This window comes from Lepisosteus platostomus, chromosome 3 (genome assembly GCF_059453375.1).
Source record: "Lepisosteus platostomus isolate fLepPlt1 chromosome 3, fLepPlt1.hap1, whole genome shotgun sequence".
NCBI classification, from domain to species: domain Eukaryota; kingdom Metazoa; phylum Chordata; class Actinopteri; order Semionotiformes; family Lepisosteidae; genus Lepisosteus; species Lepisosteus platostomus.
In genome coordinates this window covers 25,397,352-25,422,316 of record NC_142613.1, presented here as the reverse complement: position 1 = coordinate 25,422,316, position 24,965 = coordinate 25,397,352, and the positions used below count along the sequence as shown (strand labels likewise).

The 24,965-nt window shown below is 40.2% G+C and overlaps 1 protein-coding gene across 11 annotated transcripts in view; it reads left to right on the top strand.

Moving 5' to 3' along the window:
• crim1 (cysteine rich transmembrane BMP regulator 1 (chordin-like)) overlaps positions 1-24,965 on the top strand; it is a 632,333-nt gene that overhangs the window by 245,471 nt on the left and 361,897 nt on the right. For all 11 annotated transcript variants that reach the window (XM_088625109.1, XM_088625117.1, XM_088625112.1 and 8 more), the window contains one exon: positions 13,355-13,475. In XM_088625109.1, coding sequence (XP_088481235.1) covers positions 13,355-13,475 — 121 coding nt within the window. The remainder of the gene's footprint in view (positions 1-13,354; positions 13,476-24,965) is intronic.

Here is a 24,965-nt window from a genome sequence, read left to right as displayed (position 1 = left end):
GGGCAAACCTGATGTTGAAAAAAGTTGTTACTCTACAAATCCTTTTTCGTTATTGTTTTCACTGCTTGAGAGGTATTGGAATGCTGCAAGCAAACATGCAGCTGTAAAGTTGAGCAGTTTTTAATGTCATGCTCTTAAGAAATAAAGCCTTTAGATAATTAGGAGGTACTGGTATTCACAAGGTAGAAGGTGGTGTTTTCAGAGGCCTAAAGGGAAACTGTTATACCTAATGATTAAATACTTGATGAGACATGTAGGAAAACCGGCTCAGGGACGCCAAATATGTAATCATAGTGGCTCTCTGAAGGCACCAGTTCTGTAGGGTTTGGGAATTTACTGAGACAATTATTAATTGTAGCAGTAAATCACAAAGTTGATTCTTTTGATGGCTTTAGAGTCCAACCATGCGACATAACTCAAACAACGCACACACACAGGTACTAATACACGAGGATACATTTATTAATACATAGAATATGCATATAAAACTAACAGATCTTATTGAGAGGGTTATCAGAATACAAAAGGTATATATTCAGTCAGTTACGAAGTGTTACACATATCAAGAGGACATACGTTCAGTATATCATTCATTAAGACCGTTTCGTAAAGTGAACTTGGTTACAACTTCTACATTAGATACTCAAAACAAGTACATAACTCTTAGGAATTAAATTGATATCAACTGGTTGGGATAACAATTGAATTCTCGAGCTGTAATGCATTGAAGTTGAATATTCATCCAATCTTTGGGAATTCAGATCTCTTGCGGGCACAAAGAAACAGTTGCAGGCTGTTGCTGTCCAATCCGCGCTCTCTGGCTCCGTGCCAGGCTGTGCTGTGCGGCTTGCGACGGTGCGCTGCTGATGTTCACTGACCGGCTAGTTAGTGTTGGCTTTAACTAGCACAGTTTGTGCACAGGAGAAAACATGACTGTGGGTCCCAGCAAGTCAGGAAGAGGACCGGTTCGTTCCTGATGAAGAGCTAGTTCTGAATAGTGATTCAGCTGTCCACAGTTCCGACCTGTTCACGAGGCCTGCTGCTGGTTACTCTCTGGCAACCTCCACTCTAGACTCTTAGAACAAAGGAAAGTTCTGGCACTCGGACACACTGGCCGTTCCGTGGTTGTCCGGGCTGAGTCTCAGGATGGTCAAGAGGCGCGCTGCGAGAATGTCCTGCCCTTGGGAGCCTTCTGCTCCTGGGCCGTCCTGCCCTGGAATTCTCCTTTGAATTCCCTTTAGAACAGTCCACAGAATCCTCTCCAGAATCTCACAGGCTCTCTGTGTTGCCTGTTTTTACCTGGAGGAACTTCAGCTCGTTGATTGGCTGAAAGTTCCATGGGCATCAGAGTCCCACGTGGGTTACTCGGCCCTACCAGTCCCTGATTGGTTGATCAAGGTGAGATATGAGTCACTTACTCCTGACACTTAGGAATGCAGTCCAGATGTCCATCTGGCACTCCCTAGACAGATAGGCGCCAATGGATGACCATTGATCATGATAGCCAGGCTTAGCTAAGTGCATCCCCCTTTGGGAGCTGTCCTTATCAAACCTTAAATCAGCTTGCATGAATAGTTTCTCTGTGGCTGCACCACAGAGATGAACAGAGAAATGGGGCCTCATTTGGGAAGCTCAGAAACACTTAATTCTGCCTTATTATTAAGCCTCGCCGCTACAGACATTTTTTTACTGCATTGTTTATGTATGATCTGTGTAAAATAAATAATAATGTAATAATAATAATGTTTCTTTATTAGCCCTATACAATTTCTTGCATTAGGAATTCGTCTTTTCGCATACCCCAGCTTTTCTCCATGGAGACACAGCCACACAGACAGGGAGAGAAGCTTGGGCTCAGAGCGCAGGGTCTTCCATTGTACGGCGCCCCTGGAGCAGTTAGGGTTAAGGGCCTTGCTCAGGGGCCCAACGGAGTAGGATTCCTCTGCCGGCCGCGGGATAAATATAAGATAAAATAAATAAATATAAGATAAAATATTTTAAAAGAATAGGATATAAATATTTATATAATAAAATAAGATGTATGCATCTAAATAACTGGACCTCAAATAGCAGACCTTATGAGCAATACTGTGTGTATTTATTAAAAATATTTATAGCTCCTCTGGAAAGTTGTTGGGGGAAAAAAAACCGATGTGCTGAAACAGTACAATTAAACACACTCTGCAGAAAAGGGGATGGTTGTTAGGTCAGCTTCAGTTTTACACATACAGTACACATTTGATTTAATTAAAATTATGAGGTACCCTGTATCTGCAGGACTCAAGAGGCTCTAAGTCATGTCACTTTGCAGTTGATGTCTCCTAGAGGTTCCTAGATTCTTATTGTAAATAAAAGGAACAGCATACAGTGGGACTTTTTCAAAAACGGGGTCAAATTTCAACATCTGACTGCACCGAGCACACAAATATTGGTTGTAGGCTCCTGAATCACCTTTGGTCCCTGGATCATTGCTTTTAACCATTTACACAAGGTTTTTACTGTAAAGCACTTTCACAGCTCAACATAAATGGACCTTCTGGGGCACAGGCTTTAAAGGAGCTTTTTAAAAAAAAACAGACTTTGCATTTCCTGTTATAAGCTATTCTTTTAGCATATGACAAGCATACCCTTATTATGGCGATGTCTTCCTAAACATTTGAGAAATAACTCTAGAAGTTCAATTAAAACAGAAATGCTTCAAATCACTTGGGATACAACAAAAAAGTGGTGTATTATAAAGTGTGTTTAAAATGTAGCTAGTTTGTTTTCATACCTTAGATTATAATAAAACCTCACCATTTAACACCAGCAGGTGTTTTCTTGAAGTCTGCTAGCTTCAAAGTTTATGGTTTGGCTTTTGTGTATAATGATAGTGAACTGCATTGGAAATGTAGGAAAGTAAGCATTAATAAGCAGGAAAATTAAACCAAGAAACACCTAAAGTACTGGACTATATTGCAGATAAACTACCGATCTACCTTTTAAGCCTGTACAACCTGCAGAACTCCAGCTTTAATTGATTGGACTCAACAGCCTAAGTTTTAAGGTTATTCTTAAAAGTGTGGAAAAGCATGGGCGTAATGTTGAAGCCTTCACTGTTGTTTTAGAAGTTGTTTTTTCCAGCTGTACATGAACATTTCTGTCTTGAGTCTTTCTTAACAATATGGTGTAAACAGTGTCTGGTTTCTGTGATTTTCCTGTGATTATTATTTCATTACTGAAGTAGCCTTTTGATATTTGCACAGTATTTTTTGTTGTTATGGCTGTTTTCATATTCGTAGTTTTCTTCTGTTAAAACTTAAAATCTCTCGCATTAAATTGGCTACAAATGCAAGAATTCAACCAGATATTCTTACTTGTAAAATGTATACTGTTGCATTGCAGTTAGTTAATGTAGTTAGTCCATAGTCAGCAATCTAAACTTTATTGTTAAGCTTTAATGATTAGAAATAATATAGTACTCCACAAATGCTTTGTGTGTTTGGAAATCTTTTGAGTAAAAGCCTTATAAAAATAGGTTTAGTTTTTACAGGACATCACAAAGAAATAGGATGGTATAATTCTTATAATTGCTTAGTGATTGTATTTGGAAGATTATGGACTAAACAGACTTCAGGGATACCAGTGGATCATTGTGCTATTTGGAATTATTCCAAAAATCAAGTGACCTCTTTGCTGTAGTATTTTTAGTATTATTTATTTAGTATTAATAAAGAATAGATTTATTAAAGTCGTGCGATGTGTAAGCGGGATATGTAAAATAATGTAAAATAAAGTTTTTTATTATTGTTATAGAGAAACATGATCAGATTTTCCCTGGTTCAGAAAAAAGACGATTAAAATCTGTAATCTTTCCACTTGTATGTCATCGGACATTAACGAGTACAACCCCCCTCTCTGCGGGAGTACTGGCTGTGACAAATTAAACCGGTTTCACAGGTATTTTCAAAGTAGGAAGTACAGTACTTACTAGTTAAGAAAGCTAGGCTCCTCAATGAAATCGCTTTAACATGCTAATGCGTTGGTGTAACAGTCCGGGCGTGGCAAGCTTCCAATGTCAACTCGACTCGATTGGAAGACAATGAACGTATTCTAGCCCTAAATGAATTAATAGCAAACATGGTTTACATAAAATACATTTTTCCAAGAAAGTTTATAATAATACGATATATAGTTGAAATCTGAGCCTAAATATAAAGAAAAACATTTTCAGAGAGCAATCACGCTGTGTTTATGTAGAAAAAGCGATTAGGTTTATGAGCGATCTAATTACCTATTCGCTTAAAACGCTATATAAAATAAAGTATATTTAAACATGTATGATAAGTGTCGCAGTTTAAATAATTTTCGTAGTAGGGCTTGGACAGATTCCAAGTGGATTTTTGCAATTTACGTTGCATTGTCCAATGTGCTGCTGTAATACAGTTTAAAATACAGTAAGTCTAAACTGTATCAGCTTTATTTATGGGTTGCAATTTAGAAAAAGTCCAAAACCGCACTCAAAATGAAATTTAGAGCTTTCTGGCGAGAGGAGACACCCAAATTAATAATGTAACATGCCACTGTTTGTGCATGAACAAAGTTATACTGCAGTTTTCCTTAGATACGCGATTAAAAAAAATACATTTTTTGAATCCTCGGCGGAACACATTCCATAAGAATCAGCGCTTTTATACAGTATATCGCCTTTAAACACATATATTTAAACACGCATTTACGATTTAAATCAAAACGCGATTCAAATCAATATAAATGTTTATTTTGTAACGCATAGGTGACTATTCATTGTTATTAAAAAGACTTAAATTCGATCATGTTGTGATATTTAGAAATATAAATTTGTTTGGTGCGAGTGAGGTTTTATTTAATCTCTGACCAAGGGAAACGTTTCATTTTTTCAAAGAAATGTTTGTTAAAAAATGAAGTCATAGTTCCATGGGATTCGATCACAGACTGTATGACATGGGAGTAAGGAACCTAACCTAAGTGCTGAAAAAGCACTACAGAAACATTATCGACAGACAATGTACAGATTTGATAAAGCTATAAAATAATGTAATTAGGCACAGAACAAGTTTACAGCACAGTACAATAATAAATGCTGACCATGACTTTAGAAGCATAAATTACCTTACACTCAATTTAAACACAAGCTGTCTTTAGCCCTCTAAGTTGGTTCATACAGAAATGTAGAGAACCAGGCTCATTACAGCTCACACAGCTTCATTAGCGAATACATATGCAGGACAACTGGAGAAGACGTTTTACAGTGGATGGATTTTTAGAAACATCCCATCAGTGACATCACTGAAGTCAACTCCTAGGTAACTGTCGTGTGGATAGTTTCACAAGAATCAGACAAAGGTTTAAGCATCGCTTGTTCTAGATAAAACTGCAAAAAAAAACAACAACCCATAATGTACTTCTTTGCGGCTCTGTTTGCCCAAATCATATATTCACAACGTGAAATTAGAAAATAACATTACGTAACCAAAATCCGCAATATGGAAACAGAACCTTTGTAATTGTTGACAGATGATGTACTCGTAACATTTTTACAAGACGAACTACAACATTTAAAAAATGACTTGTATGTACTTGATATCTCTAATCAATCCACGGCGATATAGTTAAAGATGAGTCCCCGCACTGCATTAAAACAAAACGAAAACTACAACGCCCTGGGCATACCGTTTCGCGCTTCTTATCAGTTGCTCAAAAGTAATTTGACCGTATGAAATGCATAATATAAACCTAGAAACATATACGTGAGTAGTATTTACGTAGTATCGGTGTCAAGACATACCTCTCAAATACTGTAAATCAAGTTAAAAATATCTCAAGACCGAATCTGGTCATAATGAAACCATGTTTCGTGGATGTTTTCTTTAAAGTACCGAGACCAGCCATATACTGTATGTTTATGTTCCAAAATTAATATCGTTTATGGCCTTCACACGCGTTGCAGTATGCTCCTATTCTTTTTATGCTCAGGCACTAAGATTTTCCTTCAGTGGTAAAATTCCATATAAATATTCAATACTTAAACGGGCACAGTTAAGACATTAAATATACATATACATACTGTATACAGTACAGTTTGCATACGGTAATATGTTTATGTTCCTAAATCAATCTCTTTTATGAGCATGTGAAAGGCACGGTGAATCGATTCTCAAAAATTACTGTACTTTGCATGATTGGAAATAAATGCGTGATTGCGAAATGCTGTGGTGTTACTTTTACAAAGACAGTCAATGAAAAAAAGAATGTGGACCATGGCAATACTTTGAGTTTACACTTACAGCTTGTCCAAGGTCATTCATTATTAATACTATTAGTAATATCTTCGTTAAAGACTTTGATGGCGACAGCTCAAACATGAGAGGTTGAGCTTTATTAGCTCCACCTTGCGGAAATTCTGGATACTATTATTTTGCTTGCGGTATTATAGGAGAATTTACGGTAACTAGCGGTATTTACCGGTAACTCGCGGTAGACTGCGTACAGCGTACCGGAAAATAATGCGGTATCGCCCGTGCATTTTGAATGGCTTAGTTTTTCGCACTAAGTATTTCTCGTGTTTTGAATTTTTGAACTTCAAGCTAACTTTACCCCAGTGTGGGCACTGCATTGTTATCTTAATCACCTGCTAATTTATTTTACACCACAGGAAGACAGGAGAATGTGACTGTACTGTATCTGTACGGAATGTGTGTTGCGTTCTCAAAATTAAAGTGTTTAAAATGTATAATTAAAAATAAAAAAAAACATCTAAAAAATCATCTTAGAATCGTTGAGTAAGCTGCAAGTTTTTTTAATATATAGCATTCAGAAATACAATCAAGAATACTTTTGTGGTGTATGCATAGATGAATCTTTTCTAAAATGTATAAAAAAATTAAAGACAATAAAAATGTGTAATCTGTCATCTTTCCACGTGTAATGTCATTAGAAAGTACAATAAGTTCCTGCTTTGTCTAACGATGGTATCAAAAGAAACCTGTGCTTAAGGATAAGTAAGGGACTTAGAAGTCAAAGAAAATGATTTACAATTTTAAACAATAAGTAATGAACGCAGACGCAATTGGTGCTTTACAGCCATTGTGCAATACTGAGCTCCGTGCTTCGTCCTTCCCGGTGCTACCTCCCCCTATGATGCAGCGCAGTGGGCGGCATGCTGTTTTCAGAGCCTCTGATTGAGGAAAAAAGACCTGCTGATCTGTTCTACATACCAGGAAGATGACAGAATATGATTTTTTCTATTTGAAATGCGTGTCTTTTTTATGAAATTTGTGTATTTTAAACGTTTAATTAAGAAGTAAAAACCATACAGCGTAGACAGAGATTCTAAGCTGATCACGAGGAAGAAAAATCACCCGTTTTTCGCACACAAAGAGTGGTTATTCATTATCAAAACCTGTTTTTATAGCTTTTAAAGTCGTGCAATGTCTAAACATATCTCGTTTTTTATTTATTTATTAAGAATTAAACAAATCGTTTGCCTGGCTTAATTTTAAAGACCTCTACTTGTGAAACTTTTTGCAGCCTGTACATACAACTATATACACAATACTGCTGACAGGAGGAAAATTCCTATTCTTTACTCAGCAGCTTATTAAAAACAGCCCCTATGGTGTTCAAACTGATTTGTTTTACACAGAAGACTGGCACAGCTTCAAGTTGTGAATCTGTTTTTCTAAGAAAACATGTGTCCGTGGGGGAAGGTGGAGTGTCATTGGAAGACTCGCCATATTCTACTTAAATACCCGTGAAACCGGTTTGTTTACAAACAATGTAGACACAGAGACTCAGAATCAGGGGCACAGCCAGCACTCCCAGAGAGAGAGAAAGATGCGAAAACCGCACAGCGCCAGACGAATGCACAACATTAATGTAGGGCTTTTGGGCTCACGTGGATTTGCGCCCTACACCCTGTGGTACAGCTGTGTACATACAGTATGAACATGTTGTGATATGTAGAAATATAAAAAAGATCAATATAATGCCAATAATATTTGCTATTTTAGTTTTTCAAAGAAATGTTTTTTTGTTAAAAGAAAACTCATGGCGACAGCTAGGTGTGAATACCCGACCTCAGGGTTATAAATCAGTCACTTAAGCTATCACGTCACCAAGGCAAGTCATGTGATAACCACTGAAACAGCCATACACATCAATGGAAAGTTTTATACTACTGTTTGTGCAACAGTATATGAATATAGTTATACCATTATTAATTTATTTAGATAAGCAAATCCATATTACATTCCCTGTTAATCCAATTCTAAAAGTATGCTTTTGTTTAATCCGATAACGAGCGTATTCGCAGAAAAGGTTAAAACAATCAATTTTCACAAGTATAGAAATGTACAGTAATATGGTCAGAAGGAGCACGTAAAAACGTTTAGAAATAACCACATGTACTGTAAGACTTTGATGCTTAAAATGTTTAGGGAGAAATGGAGTCCAGCCATATACAGTACAGTACATATACAGTACAGTTTACATGTACTGTATTACATATTACATACAGTAATATGTTTTTGTTCTTTAATTAATATCTTTTATGAGCATGTGAAAGGCATGGTGAATCGGAGATTCTCAAGACTTTGTATTATTGGAAACTAATGCATGATCGGATCAAAGAAATGCTGTGGTGTTACTTTTTGTCAATGAAAAAATAAAGTGTTTTCGTTTACAAAGATGGTTACAAAGAATGTGGACCGGGGTAATACTTTGAGTTTACAGCTTGTCCAAAGTCATTCATTATTAATACTGTAGCATTTTCATGTTCCCTCAGGACAAAGGACAAGTGGAGACGTGATAGTAAATCAAGCAACTGCTTTATTCTCCTAATAAAGGACACTAAAACTACTATAACACTATTTACATATGCAGGGTCAGCTGCTGGTCATCGTGCTGACCCTCAGACTCCCCCCGGCTACAACTCCCAGCCTGCTTCGCGGTACCATGAGTGCCTAGGTGCGCTTCCTCCTTACCACCGGGCGAGGGCGTTACACTGCCCCCACCTGAAGCATCTGGTGTCCCGCCGACGTCGAACACCCCCTCAGGCTTTACTCATACTCGGCTAAAAGCTGTGGAACTCTGCGTGAGCGGCCGATGCGCTTCGGTGGCGGCTTGTGGCCCGTGGACGCCCCATTGTCTGGCTGGCTCCGGCCCCAGCTGCTCCTCCGGAGCCTCCCCGCGGGGCTCCTCCTCCCAGACCTGGTAGGGTGCCAGGCGGTCTCGGTGCAGAACCACCACTCTCCCCTGTGTTCACAACCAGACCCGGTAGCAGACCTCGCCCATCACCCCAATGACCTCAGTGGGCCCCTCCCACGACGGCGCTAGCTTAGGGCTGAGCCTTTGCGGCGGCGTTGGCTGTACACCCAAACCAAGTCCCCGGGCTGGAAGGCAGGCCACCTGCAGCGCAGGTTGTAGTGCAGGTTGTACTTCTGACGGACTCCCACCTGAGTCAGGTGGGTCCGGGCAAAGCTGTGCAACCACCGCATCCGCTGCCGCAGGTCCCACTTGTAGTCCAGTCCAGCCGGCAGTGCCGACTCGTCTCTGGGCGGCGGGCCGAAGAGCAGGTCCAGCATAAGCGAGGCCGGGGTGCACCCAATAGATTCCTGGACCGCAGTCCAATACACCCAGAGTGCAAGGGGGAGGTGGCGGTCCCAGTCCCGCTGGTGCCGGGACACCAGGGTGGCCAGCTGGCTGGCGAGTGTCCGATTGAACAGCTCCACCAACCAGTCGATCTTGGGATGCAGAGGGGTGGTCTGCGTCTTAGAGATCCCCAGGCTCTGGCACAATCTGGCAAAGACCTGGGACTCGGAAGTTACGCCCCTGGTCACTGTGTAACTTCTCCGGCACCTCTAGCCTGGGACCAAGCGATTGCTTTATTCTCCTATCAAAACCACACAAAAACCAAACAGGCTATACACACATGAGGAGACCGACGGAACACATACACATGGATAGGGTGGTAACTCGTTAACTACAGGCTATACACTTATAAAGATGTACAGGACACTTAAACTACTATAACACTATTTACATATGCAGGGTCAGCTGCTGGTCATCGTGCTGACCCTCAGACTCCCCCCGGCTACAACTCCCAGCCTGCTTTGCGGTACCTAGGTGCGCTTCCTCCTTACCACCGGGCGAGGACATTGCAATACTATTTGTCCCTGCCCACATCTGTATTTGAAACCATACATCTTTTCCCAAGCATGTTGTGACAGCTTGTATCTCTTTTAAACACAACCCTTGCCCCCCTACTCCTGTAGCCTCCACCCGTTAGAGAAATTTATATCACATCTTTCTGCTGTTTTAGTCAATAAACAAGGCAACTGTGCTCCTGTGTCCACCAATAGGGGAACCTGGACACCATTTACTGCACACTTTAAGATTATTTTTCTTTTATTTAAATCCTGAGATAAGCTGAGGGGGGCTTCCTAGTTTAAATCTATGATTTCACACAAGGCTCTCTTTTCAGCTTTTGACATGTTCTGTAACTGTGAAATCAAGCCTCTTTCTTACAATTTCTCCAAAAATGCCCTGTTTTTTACAGTAATTGGACACCAGCTTATTAGTAGTTTTATCTTTGGGGTTTTGTCCCCCTTTCCCCACAGGGCCCGTTACTGCACCCCCCCATCTGGATATGCCCAATCAGGATATTTATCCCAGTCCTCATTTTTTCCTTGAATGGGTCTTATATCTGGTTATAATTTTGGTAACTCCTTTTTCTCCTCTTTGGGAGTCTCTTTACTAGTATAATATCAGGAAAGCATAGTTGTATATTCTTGGCCACATCACGTTTTACCTGTAAGTAAATTTGTTTTATTACTGTTGAACTGTTTTTATTCACTTCCTTTTCATTGGCTAACCCAAAGTATACTATCCATAAAGTTATAAACCTCTCTGTAAAATCTGAAATATCCTCACTTTCCTTCTCCTGACATGCTGTTACTTTTCTCCAATCAGTTTTTTCGGGGGATAATGTTCTTTCAAAAATCTCCACACCATTTCCCACCCATCTCCCAGGTTCTCTCTTAAGGCATTTTATTTCTTCTTTTGCTTTTACTTTTTCTGGATATTCTGCATATTCAATAGCTTCGTTGCGTTCAGCCATTGCTTTTAGGTTTTCCGTCAGGGATTTTTGTGTCTTATCCCATTCTGTTTTCTCTGTAATATTCTGTCAAATTCTCAAATGTTTCCCTAAAATAAGACCTGTCTTTCTTTGCTTTTTTTAGCCCATTGTTTATACATTTTTCTACATTCCTGTTCAGACCATATTCCGTCTGACAGTCCATATTTCTTTTTTAGTTTCACTTTGCATTTATTTTTCTCTAAAACCCAGTCAGAAACCTTCTCTAATTTTTCGTCACACCAAACCATTTTCACGTCTATCCTCCGTGACCACACACGTGTTCAGCACCTTTTATGCTAGTTACCATAACACACGGACCAAGTTTTTTTCCTTTTTAGAGAGCTTTTAGAGAGCCAAGTTACCATCCCTGGCTCCACTACATGTACAGTTCAGGTTACCACCCTGAGATCACAGCTTCTCCACAACAACTAAAGAGAACACAGCCTACAGCAATTACTGTTCTCACCATAACATCACCACAACAGCTGACGAGAAAGGATACACCATATGGCAATTACAGTTCTCTACATGCGCACCAGGCGCATCAGTCCTGGGTTTACCGCACTAACCAGGCGGAATGCTATCCCTCAGCGATTCTTCTATCTCGACCCCACCATCCTTTGCCAGTATCTTTCAACTGGGAGACCAGCTGGCACACTTATCAAATGTCTACAATCACATACACCATAAACTCATTATTCTTTTGTGCTCATTCAACTTCAGAAAAAACTCTCAACAGCAACATGGAGAGGATAAGGGACTTTTTAGAAAAGAAGAGTCCTTACCTTTTTTTAAAAGTGGCCACCTAGCTTTTCCTTTCCACCTCTCTGACGGAGTTCCGTCAGCTGGGAGTACCCTGCTTGCAGTGCTAAAATTGTTGTGTCATACAAATGACAAAGTCCAGGTGTCTGTGTAGTGGAAGTCTCTTTATTGCATATGGGAGAATGGCTTGCAACCACCAAACTTGAAATAATTAACTAAAGATGGTATTTTAAACTGTGAAACAAACAAGATAAAGTGACACCCTCCCTAATAGTTAGTAATACAGATGTATGCCTATATATGGATATACATCACATAAAGTTCATGCAAAGATTAGTGAAGCAAACTGTTTAGGGCACCGCCCATATAACTGTGTCTCAATGAGCTTACCTAGTGATACATGACAAAATGCTCAAATGTACAATTAAGAATAATGTCCCTGTATAAATGTCTGAGCGAAAAGTTTATAATAAACATGTAGAATAAGTATTTTATATCTTAGATCATTTCTCTTAGCTTTAACTAATTTCGCTTTATGTTCTGGGCATAAAACCAACATTAGACCACACAAGACTGCATCGTTTGCAAAAATACAGAACTAATACCATTGTCTCACTTGTTGCTTTATATATAAAGTGAAAGTTACAAGTAGCTAGAAGCAACTTTGAAAATACAGACTAAATATTTGTAGTGAGTGGTGTTTTCAGTAACAGTGACTTGCAGCTCAACTGCTTTTTCCTTTACAAGCAATCTCTGGATCAGTGGGTCTTAGTAAAATAGTCAAACATCCTTAGCTGCAGCTGTGTCATAATGTGCAAAAATAAAGAGGCAAGAGCAAAAATAGTTGTCAGGTGTTTTAGATGTGCCACATGAGACCTACTTTACTAAACATCAGTATTTAATGTTTGCTGAAAATATGATGTGCTGAACAGGCCCTGCCATATTAAATGCAGAGCCCTGCCATATTAAAATGAACAGTGATGTAGAGATAATATGTATTCTCACACAACACCTAGCACACTGAAAACCAGACACAGATGGACAGCACATAGTAGTTTCACCTTTGTAAATCATGATGGAGACATAAAATACGTATTATTTTACGTCTGATCATGGAATTGATCTTGGTAAATTTTGTTTTTTTCAGTGGTCACTTTAATACTGCAAGACCATGTCATTGAAATATTTTTTTCTCGTTTATTTTTTTATTGCAACCCATATTGTAAAGTTAAATTGTTAGACGGTCCTTCCTTTCAGGAATTTGTGGTATAAATTAACAACAAACAAAATCAAGAAAATAACATGTAATCCATACCTCCTGTCTCAGTTTTTAATGAACTCATCCTTGTTTTACATTTGTTTCCCATGGTTCATATTTTTTTCCTTCAAGCCCTCACATAGCTCTACTAACTGTGTGTTTTTGTTTCTCGACAACAGTATTCAGTGTGGACTGCAGCACTGTGGAATGCCCTCCTCTTCAGCAAGTCCAGTGCCCCCCAGACAGCTTTGAGGCACAGATCAGACTCACTGCAGATGGGTGTTGCACGCTGCCAACCAGGTAGACCACAGAGCTCTTAACCATATCAGTTTTTGATGCTGTATTATAAATACCAAAGTGATTTTTTTAAGAGAAAGGTACTTCCTCTTTCTTTCTGAAATATTGCAGATAAAAAGTTAAATATTTAAAACATGGTAAAATTCATTTGTCTTTATTTTCTGTAAGATGATCTAACTATCCTAATTTAAAATTGAATGGATCCATTCCTTCATTTGTATTGTTTGTTTGTCTTGCTATCAAACTCGGAACAAATTCCCCCTCTAATTATTAATATAAGGATTTACTAATAGTCCTGTAAAGGACCTGTAATGCAAACACATTTATATACATAAGTTGTTGTTTTTCCTTTTACAGGTTTATAAAGTGTTTGATTGCTTGTATTCTGAAAATATCACAATTTCTGTCTAAAGTAGGTTTACTGCTTGAAAAAGATGAATAATTGTGTTTACTATTTCCCTTACCAGGAATAAGCAGCTTTCTGATAATAATGATTTTATCTTTATAAAATATTTTAAAATAGTGTATGTATTAAAAACAAAAATTTATTATATTTATATATTTATAGTTTTATCACACAGTAATTAGAGTACACTGCTGGGCAAAAGTCTTAAGAAACATATTCAGCAGTCCTAATACAGATTCAGCCATTCAAAATGTGCAGTGAAATGAATTTATCTGCAGAACAGCACGGAATACTGCAGTACTGATTGGCTGGCCAAAATGACCGACAGGTGGCACTTGTGGTGCATTGGTTGTAATTGAAAAGATTCGGGCAAAGCGTACTCCTGCAGGACCTCTATCCATTGCGCCATCTGCCCCTCCGGCTCCTTAAAGTGGAGCAGCCAGGTGAGAGATGCATGGTCGGTCCGCAGCCGGAACCGGGTCCCAAACGGGTACGGCCTGAAGTGGCGGACTGCCAGCAGCTCGCGACAGCTCACGCAGTAGTTCCATTCGGCCTTATTCAGAGCCCTACTGTAATATGCGGCCATCCACTCCCCATCCGACCTCTCCTGCGCCAACACCACGCCCAACCCCGAATCACTCTCGTCAGTATCCAGGATATAAGGTAACTGCGGTTCGGGGTAGGCCAGCACGGGGGCCCCCACTAGAGCTTCGTGTAACCGTCCAAAAGCCGTCCCATTCGAAACGTCCCTTGTCGGTGAGGTGAGGTGAGGCGGTGCAGCGGGGCAGCGATGCTAATGAAGTCCCGGACGAACCTCTGGTAGTACGAGGCCATCCCCAGAAAGTTGCGCTGCTCCGCGACGGTGCGGGGAGTCAGCCAGCCCCTTACTGCGGCAACCTTACCTGGGTCTGTAGCCACCCCTCGCAGTCCAACAATATGTCCCAGGAAGGTCACCTCCTTCCGCTGGCGCTCGCACTTGTGGGGGTTGAGCCTCAGGCCAGCATGGTGGATGCAGGCCAGCACCGCCTGGAGGTTTGTCAAGGCCTGGTCAAAGCCCCAGGCATGGACCAGCAGGTCATCCAGGTACAGCACACACTGGTTCCGCGGGACCGATGCTGGCACCCACTCCATCAGCCTCTCGAAGGTCGCCGGGGCATTGCACAGGCCAAACGGCATGACAGTAAACTGCCAGAGGCCCTGGCTGATGGAAAAGGCTGTCTTTGGGTAAGCATCAGGAGCGAGCGGTACCTCCCAGTAGCCGCTGTGGAGGTCAAGGGAGCTGAACCAGGTCGACCCGGTGATGTAGTCCGAGGCATCGTCTGTCCTCTGCATGGGGGTAGGAGTTTTTCCAAGTGACCTCATTCGGCTTGCTGTAGTTTTCGCAGAACCTCCACGAGCCGTCTTTTTTTTGGACCAGTACAGCTGGCACCGACCACGGGCTCCCGGAGGGCTCAATCAACCCCGCTGCAGCCATCTCCCGGATCTTTTCCTCGGCAGCAGTCCGCTTGGCGTGAGCCATGTGTCCCGCTGGGATGCAGATGGGCCGAGCGTCAATGGTGTCGATATCGTGTTGGACCAGGGCAGCGCGGGTGCGGTCCTTATCCCTTGCCGCCAAGAGGTCCTCGTTCTGGGCGAGTAGCACCTGCAACCGCTTCGCTGGTACAGGTCCTCAACAGCATGACTTGCTTCCATGCAATGCTCGGCCCCTGCCACCGGCGACTTGTCTGGCCCCCCAGGTGACTCAGGGCCCATCGCTGTTGCCACTGCCTCTTTTTCCCCCAGCTGGCCCCCCAGTTGACTCGGGGGCAGGATCCGGCACGCTTGCTCCCCGGCTCGCAGTCCTGGTCCGCCCCGGTGACTGACGCTGCCGCTGCTGCCACTGCCTCTTTTTCCCCCGCTTTTGCCAGGCCTGCCCTCCACCAGGTGAAGTCGCTCTCCCTGCCACACCAACTTCTGCCGGTCCAAGTCCAAACTGGCCCCCACCCGCTGCAGCAGGTCCAGCCCCAGGATGCAGTCCTCCTGGATGGGTGCGAGGTAGCAGGGGTGGCACACCATTACTGTACCCAGACGGATGGCAAGCATCTGTTTCCCCCGGACTGCTGCAAGCTGGCGCACTCCGTCTAGTGGTACTTCCAGGAGCCAAGGCCTGCTCCAGTGAGGCCGGCACCGCAGCTCCTCGGGTGAGAGGGCCTTGAGAAAGGCCTGGAGAGCCATCTCCTGCTGCACCTCCTGGGGGAAAGCTGAGTATTCTCGGCGGGCGAGGAACATGACATCAGTGACCGGGCCCAGTCGCTCTCTTGGTCGGCACCACCGCAGAGCCAGCCTCTCCCGCATCAGGTCCGACGCCTCTTCCATGCTGAAACTCAGCCGTATAGTCGCCACGGTCCTTCTCCAGGACATCAAGGAGCACCTGGCAGGCCGCTTCATCCAGCCATTTGTCCGAGCCGCGAGCTGGAACTGCGCCTCATATGTTTCCCAAGACACTTCCCTGTCATAGTGTCCACATTGTACCCGTGCTGACGGGTGTGGGGACAGCTGGCCAGCTTCGGCAGGGAGGGCTTCTCCTCTCTGGGGCAGTCGCCCCAGTTCCACTGACGGGACCACTACTGAATAGCCCTTGTAAGGGCTGTGGTCACCTGTTGTACCCAGGAGTTGCCCAGGCTTTCAGGGTCAGTTGGCACTTGACATAGTCCACTAGCGTCTGCCACAGGTTTTCCATCCTGCCCACTTGTGACACCAAGGTAATGTTTTTGAGCTCACACAAGACAAAGGACAAATGGAGACGTGATAGGAAAACAAGCAATCGCTTTTATTCTCCCTTCAACACCAAACCCAAACACAGGATTTACACACATATAAGGGGACCGATGGAACACGCACACAGGTTTAGGGTGGTAACTCATTAACAGAAGACAACACAGATATGTTACTAATGTAACACTACAGTATTTACATAAGCAGGGTCAGCTGCTGGTCATCGTGCAGACTCCCCTCGGCTACAACTCCCAGCCTGCTTCGCAGTACCCTGAATGCCTACAGATGCAGCCATTCAAAGTGAGCGGTACAGACATGTACCGCAGGTAATTGGCTGCGGTATCGCGTATCATGACGCATTATGACGCGGTGCGTGATTGGTTGACCGACAGGGGCACTCGTGGTCCGTTGGTCTGTCGTAGAAAGACTTACTGTAAACGTCTTTACTGTGCCCGTTGTAGATATTGAATTTTACAACTGAAGGGAAATCTTAGTAGCTGAGCATAAAAAGAATAGGAGCATACTGTAACGCGTGTGAAGGCCATAAACGATATTAATTTTGGAACATAAACATACAGTATATAGCTGGTCTTGGTACTTTAAAGAAAAAAATACACACCAGTATTCCATTTCTCCCTAAACATTTTAAGCTTCGAAGTCTTTAACTAACGTGATACCGGAGTCAACAAGCATACTTTTAGAATTTGATTAAAAGGGAATATAATATGGAATCGCGTATCTAAAGAATTTAATAACGGTATGATTATATTCGTGTGCTGCGACAGGGCTGTGTAGGGCTGTTTCGCCTGCCTGTTCATGCGAGCTGTCTTGTAGCCTACTGGTCTAGGTGCGTGACTAACGACGCACAGGTTGTGTGTTCGAATCCAGCTGGTGCTGGACTTTTCTTTTAACAAACATTTCTTCGAAAAAATAGAATAGCGATATTATGGACAATCAATTGACTTTTAGATTTCAAAATATCGCAACATGATCGATTCTAAGTCATTTTTGATAACAATGAATAGTCACCTTCTTCCCTTCTGGCAGCGGTTCCTGCTTCTATTGTGTGTGTGTTTGTGCAACAGAGTAAATTTTTATAGAGAAATGGAGGCTGGACAGTATGCGTTACAATATAAACATTTATATTGATTTAAATCGTGTTCTGATTTAAATCGCAAACGCGTGTTTAATTATGTGTTTTTTAATCATAATCAGGCTAATGCATTTCTACATTTTCTGTATGAACCAGCTTAGAGGTTCATACAGAAAGACAGCTTGTGTTTAAATTGAGTGTAAGGTAATTTATGCTTCTAAAGTCATGGTCAGCATTTATTATTGTACTGTGCTGTAAACTTTTTCTGTGCCCAGTCACATTATTTTATAGCGTTTTTATTGCGTTATTAAATCCGGTGGCGATCTGTGATAGTTTCCTGACTCCCATGTCACATGGTCTGTGATTGAATCCCATGGAACTATGACTTTATTTTTTAACAAACATTTCTTTGAAAAAGTGAAACGTTTCCCTTGGTCAGAGATTAAATAAAACCTCACACGCACCAAACAAATTTATATTTCTAAATATCACGACATGATCGAATTTAAGTCTTTTTAATAACAATGAATAGTCACCTATGCGTTACAAAATATACATTTATATTGATTTGAATCGCGTTTTGATTTAAATCGTAAACGTGTGTTTAAATATATGTGTTTAAAGGCGATATACTGTATAAAAGCGCTGATGGTGTTTTATTTGCATGACAGATGGGTACAAGCAGTGTTGGGTATGTATATTGTAACGCTTACTGCCGACAGGCACTGTGTAAGACCCGGCATACCAAAGCAGCGCACCGAGGGAGCGTTTGCATTTATAACTTAGTTTTTAAAATTAGTCAAGCAATATGAAGCATCTCCTTTTACTTTTAACTCCCTTAAATACATTGAGCACAGCTTTCTCACCACTTAAGATTGCTTTTGATTCCATCCTTACAAGGGAAATCTTCTGCCCCTTATGCAAAACCAAACCCTCCTCCCATCCCAGTTTACCCTCTTTATCATCCTCAAAATCTACCTCGATTTTCGACTTAAAGCATTACTGCTTACTGGGTTTTTGAGGGGGAGGTGTCTTTCGCTGGAAATCTCGTCTGCCTCCACTACTCAACCCCCTCCCTCCCGGAGTGCTGGCTGTGACAAATTAAACCGGTCTCACAGGTATTCAAAGTAGGAAGTACAGTGTTAAGTGGTAGCTGGGCTACTCCCTCAATAGAATCGCTTTAAGGAAAAGCATTTTCAGAGAGCAATCACGCTGTGTTTATGTAGAAAAAGCGATTAGGTTTATGAGCAATCTAATTACCTATTCGCTATAAAATAAAGTTTATTTAGAGATGAATGATAGGTGACTATTCATTGTTATTAAAAAGACTTAAATTCGATCATGTCGTGATATTTAGAAATATAAATTTGTTTGGTGCGAGTGAGGTTTTATTTAATCTCTGACCAAGGGAAACGTTTCATTTTTTCAAAGAAATGTTTGTTAAAAAATAAAGTCATAGTTCCATGGGATTCAATCACAGACCATGTGACATGGGAGTCAGGAAACTAACACACAGCGCCACCGGATTTAATATCGCAATAAAAACGCTATAAAATAATGTGACTGGGCACAGAAAAAGTTCACAGCACAGTACAATAATAAATGCTGACCATGACTTTAGAAGCATAAATTACCTTACACTCAATTTAAACACAAGCTGTCTTTCTGTATGAACCTCTAAGCTGGTTCATACAGAAAATGTAGAAATGCATTAGCCTGATTATGATTTCCCAGGAGGTCTCCCATCCAGGTACTCACACCTGCTTAGCTTCAGTAGGTTGCCAGTTGTGAGTTGCAGGGTGATATGGCTGCTGGCTGGTCTACTTGTAACTCATAGCCATTCACAACAGCTGTTCACAAAGCACTTCAGTGTTCTGCCGGGCTTTTGTGGTGAAATAGAATAGAATGAATATGAGTCATACCCCTGTACTTCCAAAGCAATTAATTTATCCAAAGTTTATGGATACGGTTGAACATACACATAACAATTCACACAGCTTGCTGAGTAGGGATTTTGCCTATTAGCAGAATTTCTTGACACTTCAGCAAGAAGATTAGGTCACAAGCAAGGATGTGCCTGTGTCTTTTTTCAGGCCACAACATGTAACATTGAACAAAAGTCTTCAATCTTCAATTTCTCTAGTATATGTCCAGAAGTTAAATTTTGGAGGAATTTCATTGAAATAAAATAATCTCAATACTCTACATTAAAAAGCTAATTTCTCCAAATGCAGAAGACTGATGTGTCCTTTAATGTGAAAACATTTGTTTTGTACTGTACCCATCTTCAAAATAAAATCTCATACTTCTGACAAAAATGATAAGCAGTTACAGTAGCTTTATACTGTACCTTGTATTGTCTGCAGCAGCAATTTCAGTGAACCATCTGCCGCCATATCATATCTCGTGCTTCATGCATGAAACACACATTTGCATGTTACCTCAAACTCACATGCTCAACCATTTAAATCTCTCATAAATTCATCCAGGCTTTCTCCTGCTCAAAAGAAAAAAAAAGTTGTGACAGATAACTAAAAGCAACAAACCCTTGCAAGGTTATTAAACACTTTATAATTTTAAAGTGCATAATCTCTGAAGTTCCCTTTAACTTCACAATAACCTATAGTCATTACAGAGTGTTGAACGGTCCTGGTACTGCCCTGATATAATACTGAGCATACCTATCAAACAGAATTACCAACTGTCTGCCTGGTTTTTGTGCACTTGCTAGTTTCCAATAAATAAATATATAAAACTATTGTTTATAGATTTGAGAGAACAAGTGTAGGTTTTAATGATATACAGTATGTGTATGTGAGAATTTTTATATGCTGTACACAATCCTTTGCCAGTAATTAATAATAAATTATTGTTATAGTTCTGTCACTTGCAAAAGTGAAAGTTGAAAAAGATGTCTGGCACTTGTGTGAAGTACTTACAGTATGAGTGTAGTACAATGTCTGAGGTAGGCATGAATGACTCAGCCATGGTGTTACCAAATTATGGAATTTGTTTTGTTCTTAAAGGGTCGCTTTCATAAAGATGTGTTGCAGATGAAGAGCTCTTCCTTGCTCAGAAAGACAGGAGCGGTAAACTATGAGCTCTACTTGCCACTTACAATACCAACAGTACCAACTAACTTTAGTAGTGACATTTTCATGGATCTTTTTAACAATAAAATGTACAACATCAGACTTCAGACACAATTAAACAGGCCTCAAAAAAGTCTGGTACAAACATTTTCAGCATGGAATAAACCTTTACTTTAATGGTATAAACCTTAAATGGATTCTAATTCTCAATAAGATTTGGTGCTCAGTAACATGACTTAGAAAATGACAGAAGACATACGTATCATGCTTATCCTTCTATTTTTCATAATCGTAAACTCCTTAAGGCAGTTACATTTTCTCTGTTCTGACCTGGAGTTACAGAGAAATTTAAATTCTAATAAGAGATTTGTAATGAGGAAAGTCATACCAATCACTCATACCAGGATTTGCAATTACAATACAAATACTTTCTTTCTGTATGTGTTTATTTTGCAGTTTGAGTCTATGGCATTTCTTTGGGGGTCTATACTCCAAGGCATGACTTTTTTATGGGAACATGACATTTTTTTAAAGTCTTTTAATGCAAGCTTCATATAAACCCTTAGCAGTGGTTACTGTCTGGAGCAGGTACTTGAATGGCACAGATTCATTGAAATGATTCAATTTCTTTTGAAAATATTTGGGATAATACATATTCCAGAAATCACAGCCGTTGAATTATCCAGAAATTAATTTCTCTCAGGGTGTATTTAACCCCTCATGGATGGCATTGTATGAAATGCGTTTGTAGTTCCCCATTTGCCTCTATTATGAGATGCTGTGGACACTATTTTATACATTTTAGGAGTGTCCATAGGAAGGTATGTTCTAGAAAAAGTGAACTTCTGTTTTGCCATTATTTTTAATAGGGACGTTATATGTTTACACTTGGTGCTCCTACTAGAGGAGAGGATATGATTAATCTACCAACATTTTAATGACTGATGATTAACATGCTGTAATACACAGTTCAAAATTAAAGGCTCAAATGCTGTACATGAGAGGTTAAGCTCCCCCTGGCGGTTTTACAAGGCGACACCGGATAGTAAGCCACGTGACACACGTGAACTGCGTGATACCGCGACATGCCCACCGGGGAATGCCGCGAAATACCTCACCCATTTTGAATGGCTGCATCTGTAGGTGCATTTCCTCCTCACCACCGGGCAAGAGCGCTACAATATTATGCCTACTGTATATTGCTGGTAGTGGTAGTTTAAATAAAAATACACAACAGTATTCCACTCTCTTTTACTCTGTCAATTTCTGGGCTTATTTTGGAAAAGTTTTGACATGCTCATTCTGACTATATTAAGTTTATATACTTTATAAAATGCTGTATCTTTTAACCTTTTCTATGAATATGAATAAAAAAACACATTCTTTTAGAATCTGCTAAATAGGGAATATATGGAATCACTTATCTAAAAAAATTAATAACTATTAATTTAAGGATCTAAACATATGTATTTATATAGCTGGTAGTATTACCGTAATCCACTTTCTTTGTATACATGTTTTATTATTAATTTGACTCATTCACGCATGATTGAAACATTTTTCAGCTGTTTGTCTCATCTGTGTTTCCAAGCAGCCTCTTGGTACAGTGGGTTTGTCAGTAGGGGTTCTGTCTAGGTGATCTGAGTTCACTACCTGCTTAGAACACAAGTTTTTCTTCAGAGACGTTTAAAAAATAAAATAGGTAAATTTTATATACAGTTTATTAACATTTTTTATATATTATAAAATATTCAGTGTTAAGTGAAATTAATAATGAAATAAAAATGTGAATTAGCAAACGTGAATACAGATGCAGCCATTCAAAATGCACGGTACAAACCCGTACTGCGGGCAACTATGCGTGCGCCACCACGCCGTACCGCGGTAAGTGATTGGCTGGCCAAAATGACCAAAAGGGGCACTGATGGTGCATTGGTCAGTAGTGAAAAGATTTAATCATTTAATCTATTTACAGTGCACATTTTAATCCGCTTAGTATTGAATATTTATATGAAATTTTACCACTAAAGGGAAATTTTAGTAGCTGAGCATAAGAAGAAGAGGAGCATAACGCACCTGAAGGTCATAAACAATATTAATTTAGGAACATAAACATATTAATGTATGTAAACTGTACTGCATATGGCTGGTCTTGGTAGTTTAAAGGAAAAATACACACTAGTCTTCCATTTCTCCCTAAACATTTTAAGCATCAAAGTTTTATTAAATGGTCACCAAATATGCAATTACTGTATAGAATGAATTGTAATTAAAAACATTTATTTAAAACGAAGATTAAGCTGTTTACATTCCTCCACCTGAGAATATAGTTAATCGTTGCTACGCAACGCAGAAACACAGCCACAAATAACTCGCAGAGAGAGGACATTAGCTAGCCAATATTATAGAGGAATAAATTATTTTTTTGTTTATTTCTTTTGCACATTTATTTGAACATTTCCATCGATTGTACAAGCATTTGGAAACTGTCCAATCCCTAGTTCGTCTGGCATTTTCTTTTACGTTCCGGGCATGCTCCCAATGGCGCTGGTCTGTGTCTTCTAGGATATAATGCCGGCGATTTGTTGTTAAAATTGGGTTTCCAATAACACCGCAGCAAACTCTTGTTTTTATGTCCACTTTAACAGACAATCTCCCTTGCTTTCAACTGAGCATTTCATAATTTCCTAAAATTAAAATAATTTAATCTATGCGACAGAATTCTGGTGTTTGCCTATACCAGAAATTATGGTACGGCTTCAGAATGGTGATTGGCTGACACCATCTGACACCCCTCTGATTGGGGTAAAAAGACCTGCTGATCTGTTCTACATACAGGAAGACAACAGAAGATTATTTTTTTCTATTTGAAACATGTATTTTAAACGTTTAATTAAGAAGTAAAAACCTTACAGTGTACACAGATTTCTAAGCTGATTAGGAGGAAGAAAAATCACCTGTGTTTCGTGCATTAAAAGTGGTTATTAACTATCGAAACCTGTTTTTATTTCGCCTGACAATCTACCTGAATGCCCAACTACAGTATCTGAGAAGAACCACAATTGAACTAGTGTTGATAATAAGAGAGATCCCCATTTTGATTTAAATCGCAAACGCGTGTTTAATTAAATGTCTTTTTTGATTCACAATCAGACAAATGCAACATAAGTTGTTATCTTTGTCTTCTAAGTATCTTAATAAACTTTCAGCATAACTTTCTCCCCGTTTAGATTTATTTTTCTTGGGATTTTGGGATCAAACGTGGAAAGATTAGATTGTAATCCTTTTTATTTTTTAAATACATTTTAGAAAAGTGTAATCTATACTAAAAAGCTGTATTTATTTAATACCACTCGATACTTATATTAATGGAATTTAGTTGATACTGTTTAAACTTTTAATTATTTTAAATTGTATCATAGCATTGTACACATGGTTAAAAGAGAAGAGAGAAAACGCAAGCCTTCTTCAGGTGTGAGGATCTTCTATTCAGAAAGAAACACTTAAATGTAATGTAGGCTCTGAATGGGTTCAATTATGATTTGGGCTTGATTGAGGTTGCTGCCTTTGATCCAAAATTCTGCTTGAATCCTTCTAAACTAAAAATTAGACATAAGAAGAGAAGAGGCTCTGGTGAAATTTCTATTTTTTTTTATTTCTTTTATTTTCTCGGAAAAATATCTTACCTGCAGCAGCCCAGGCACAGAAGGGTTAAAAAAAGTCAGACAGGCAGGGGGGAGCGTGAGTTGTGAAACTGTTACCTGGATAAAGAGATATCCAGGTAACAGTGAAACGGGCGTATAGTCTGGGGAGATCGCCCATATTCCATGTAAATAGTTCCCTGGTTCCGCAACCCTTGGTGGTTACTCTTGCTCTCTCCCTCTCTCTCTCTTGGGCTCGCGCTCTGGCTCACTCGCGCTCTTGGCGGGCTTGTCTTGTGTCTCTCTCTCGTCTGGGTACAGGAGTGCTGCTGGAAGGTGTTGACGGAAACACCTGATCATCAGCTCGAAATATTTAAGTGCTTTGTGTATATTCTAATCGCAGTGGGGGCAGGGTGTGTGGAAACAGGTTTGGTTGAAAATGCATTGGGGGTCTATGTTCTTCACACCTGAAACATTTTTTCTGAAAGCGTTTTCTTCCCAGTTTAG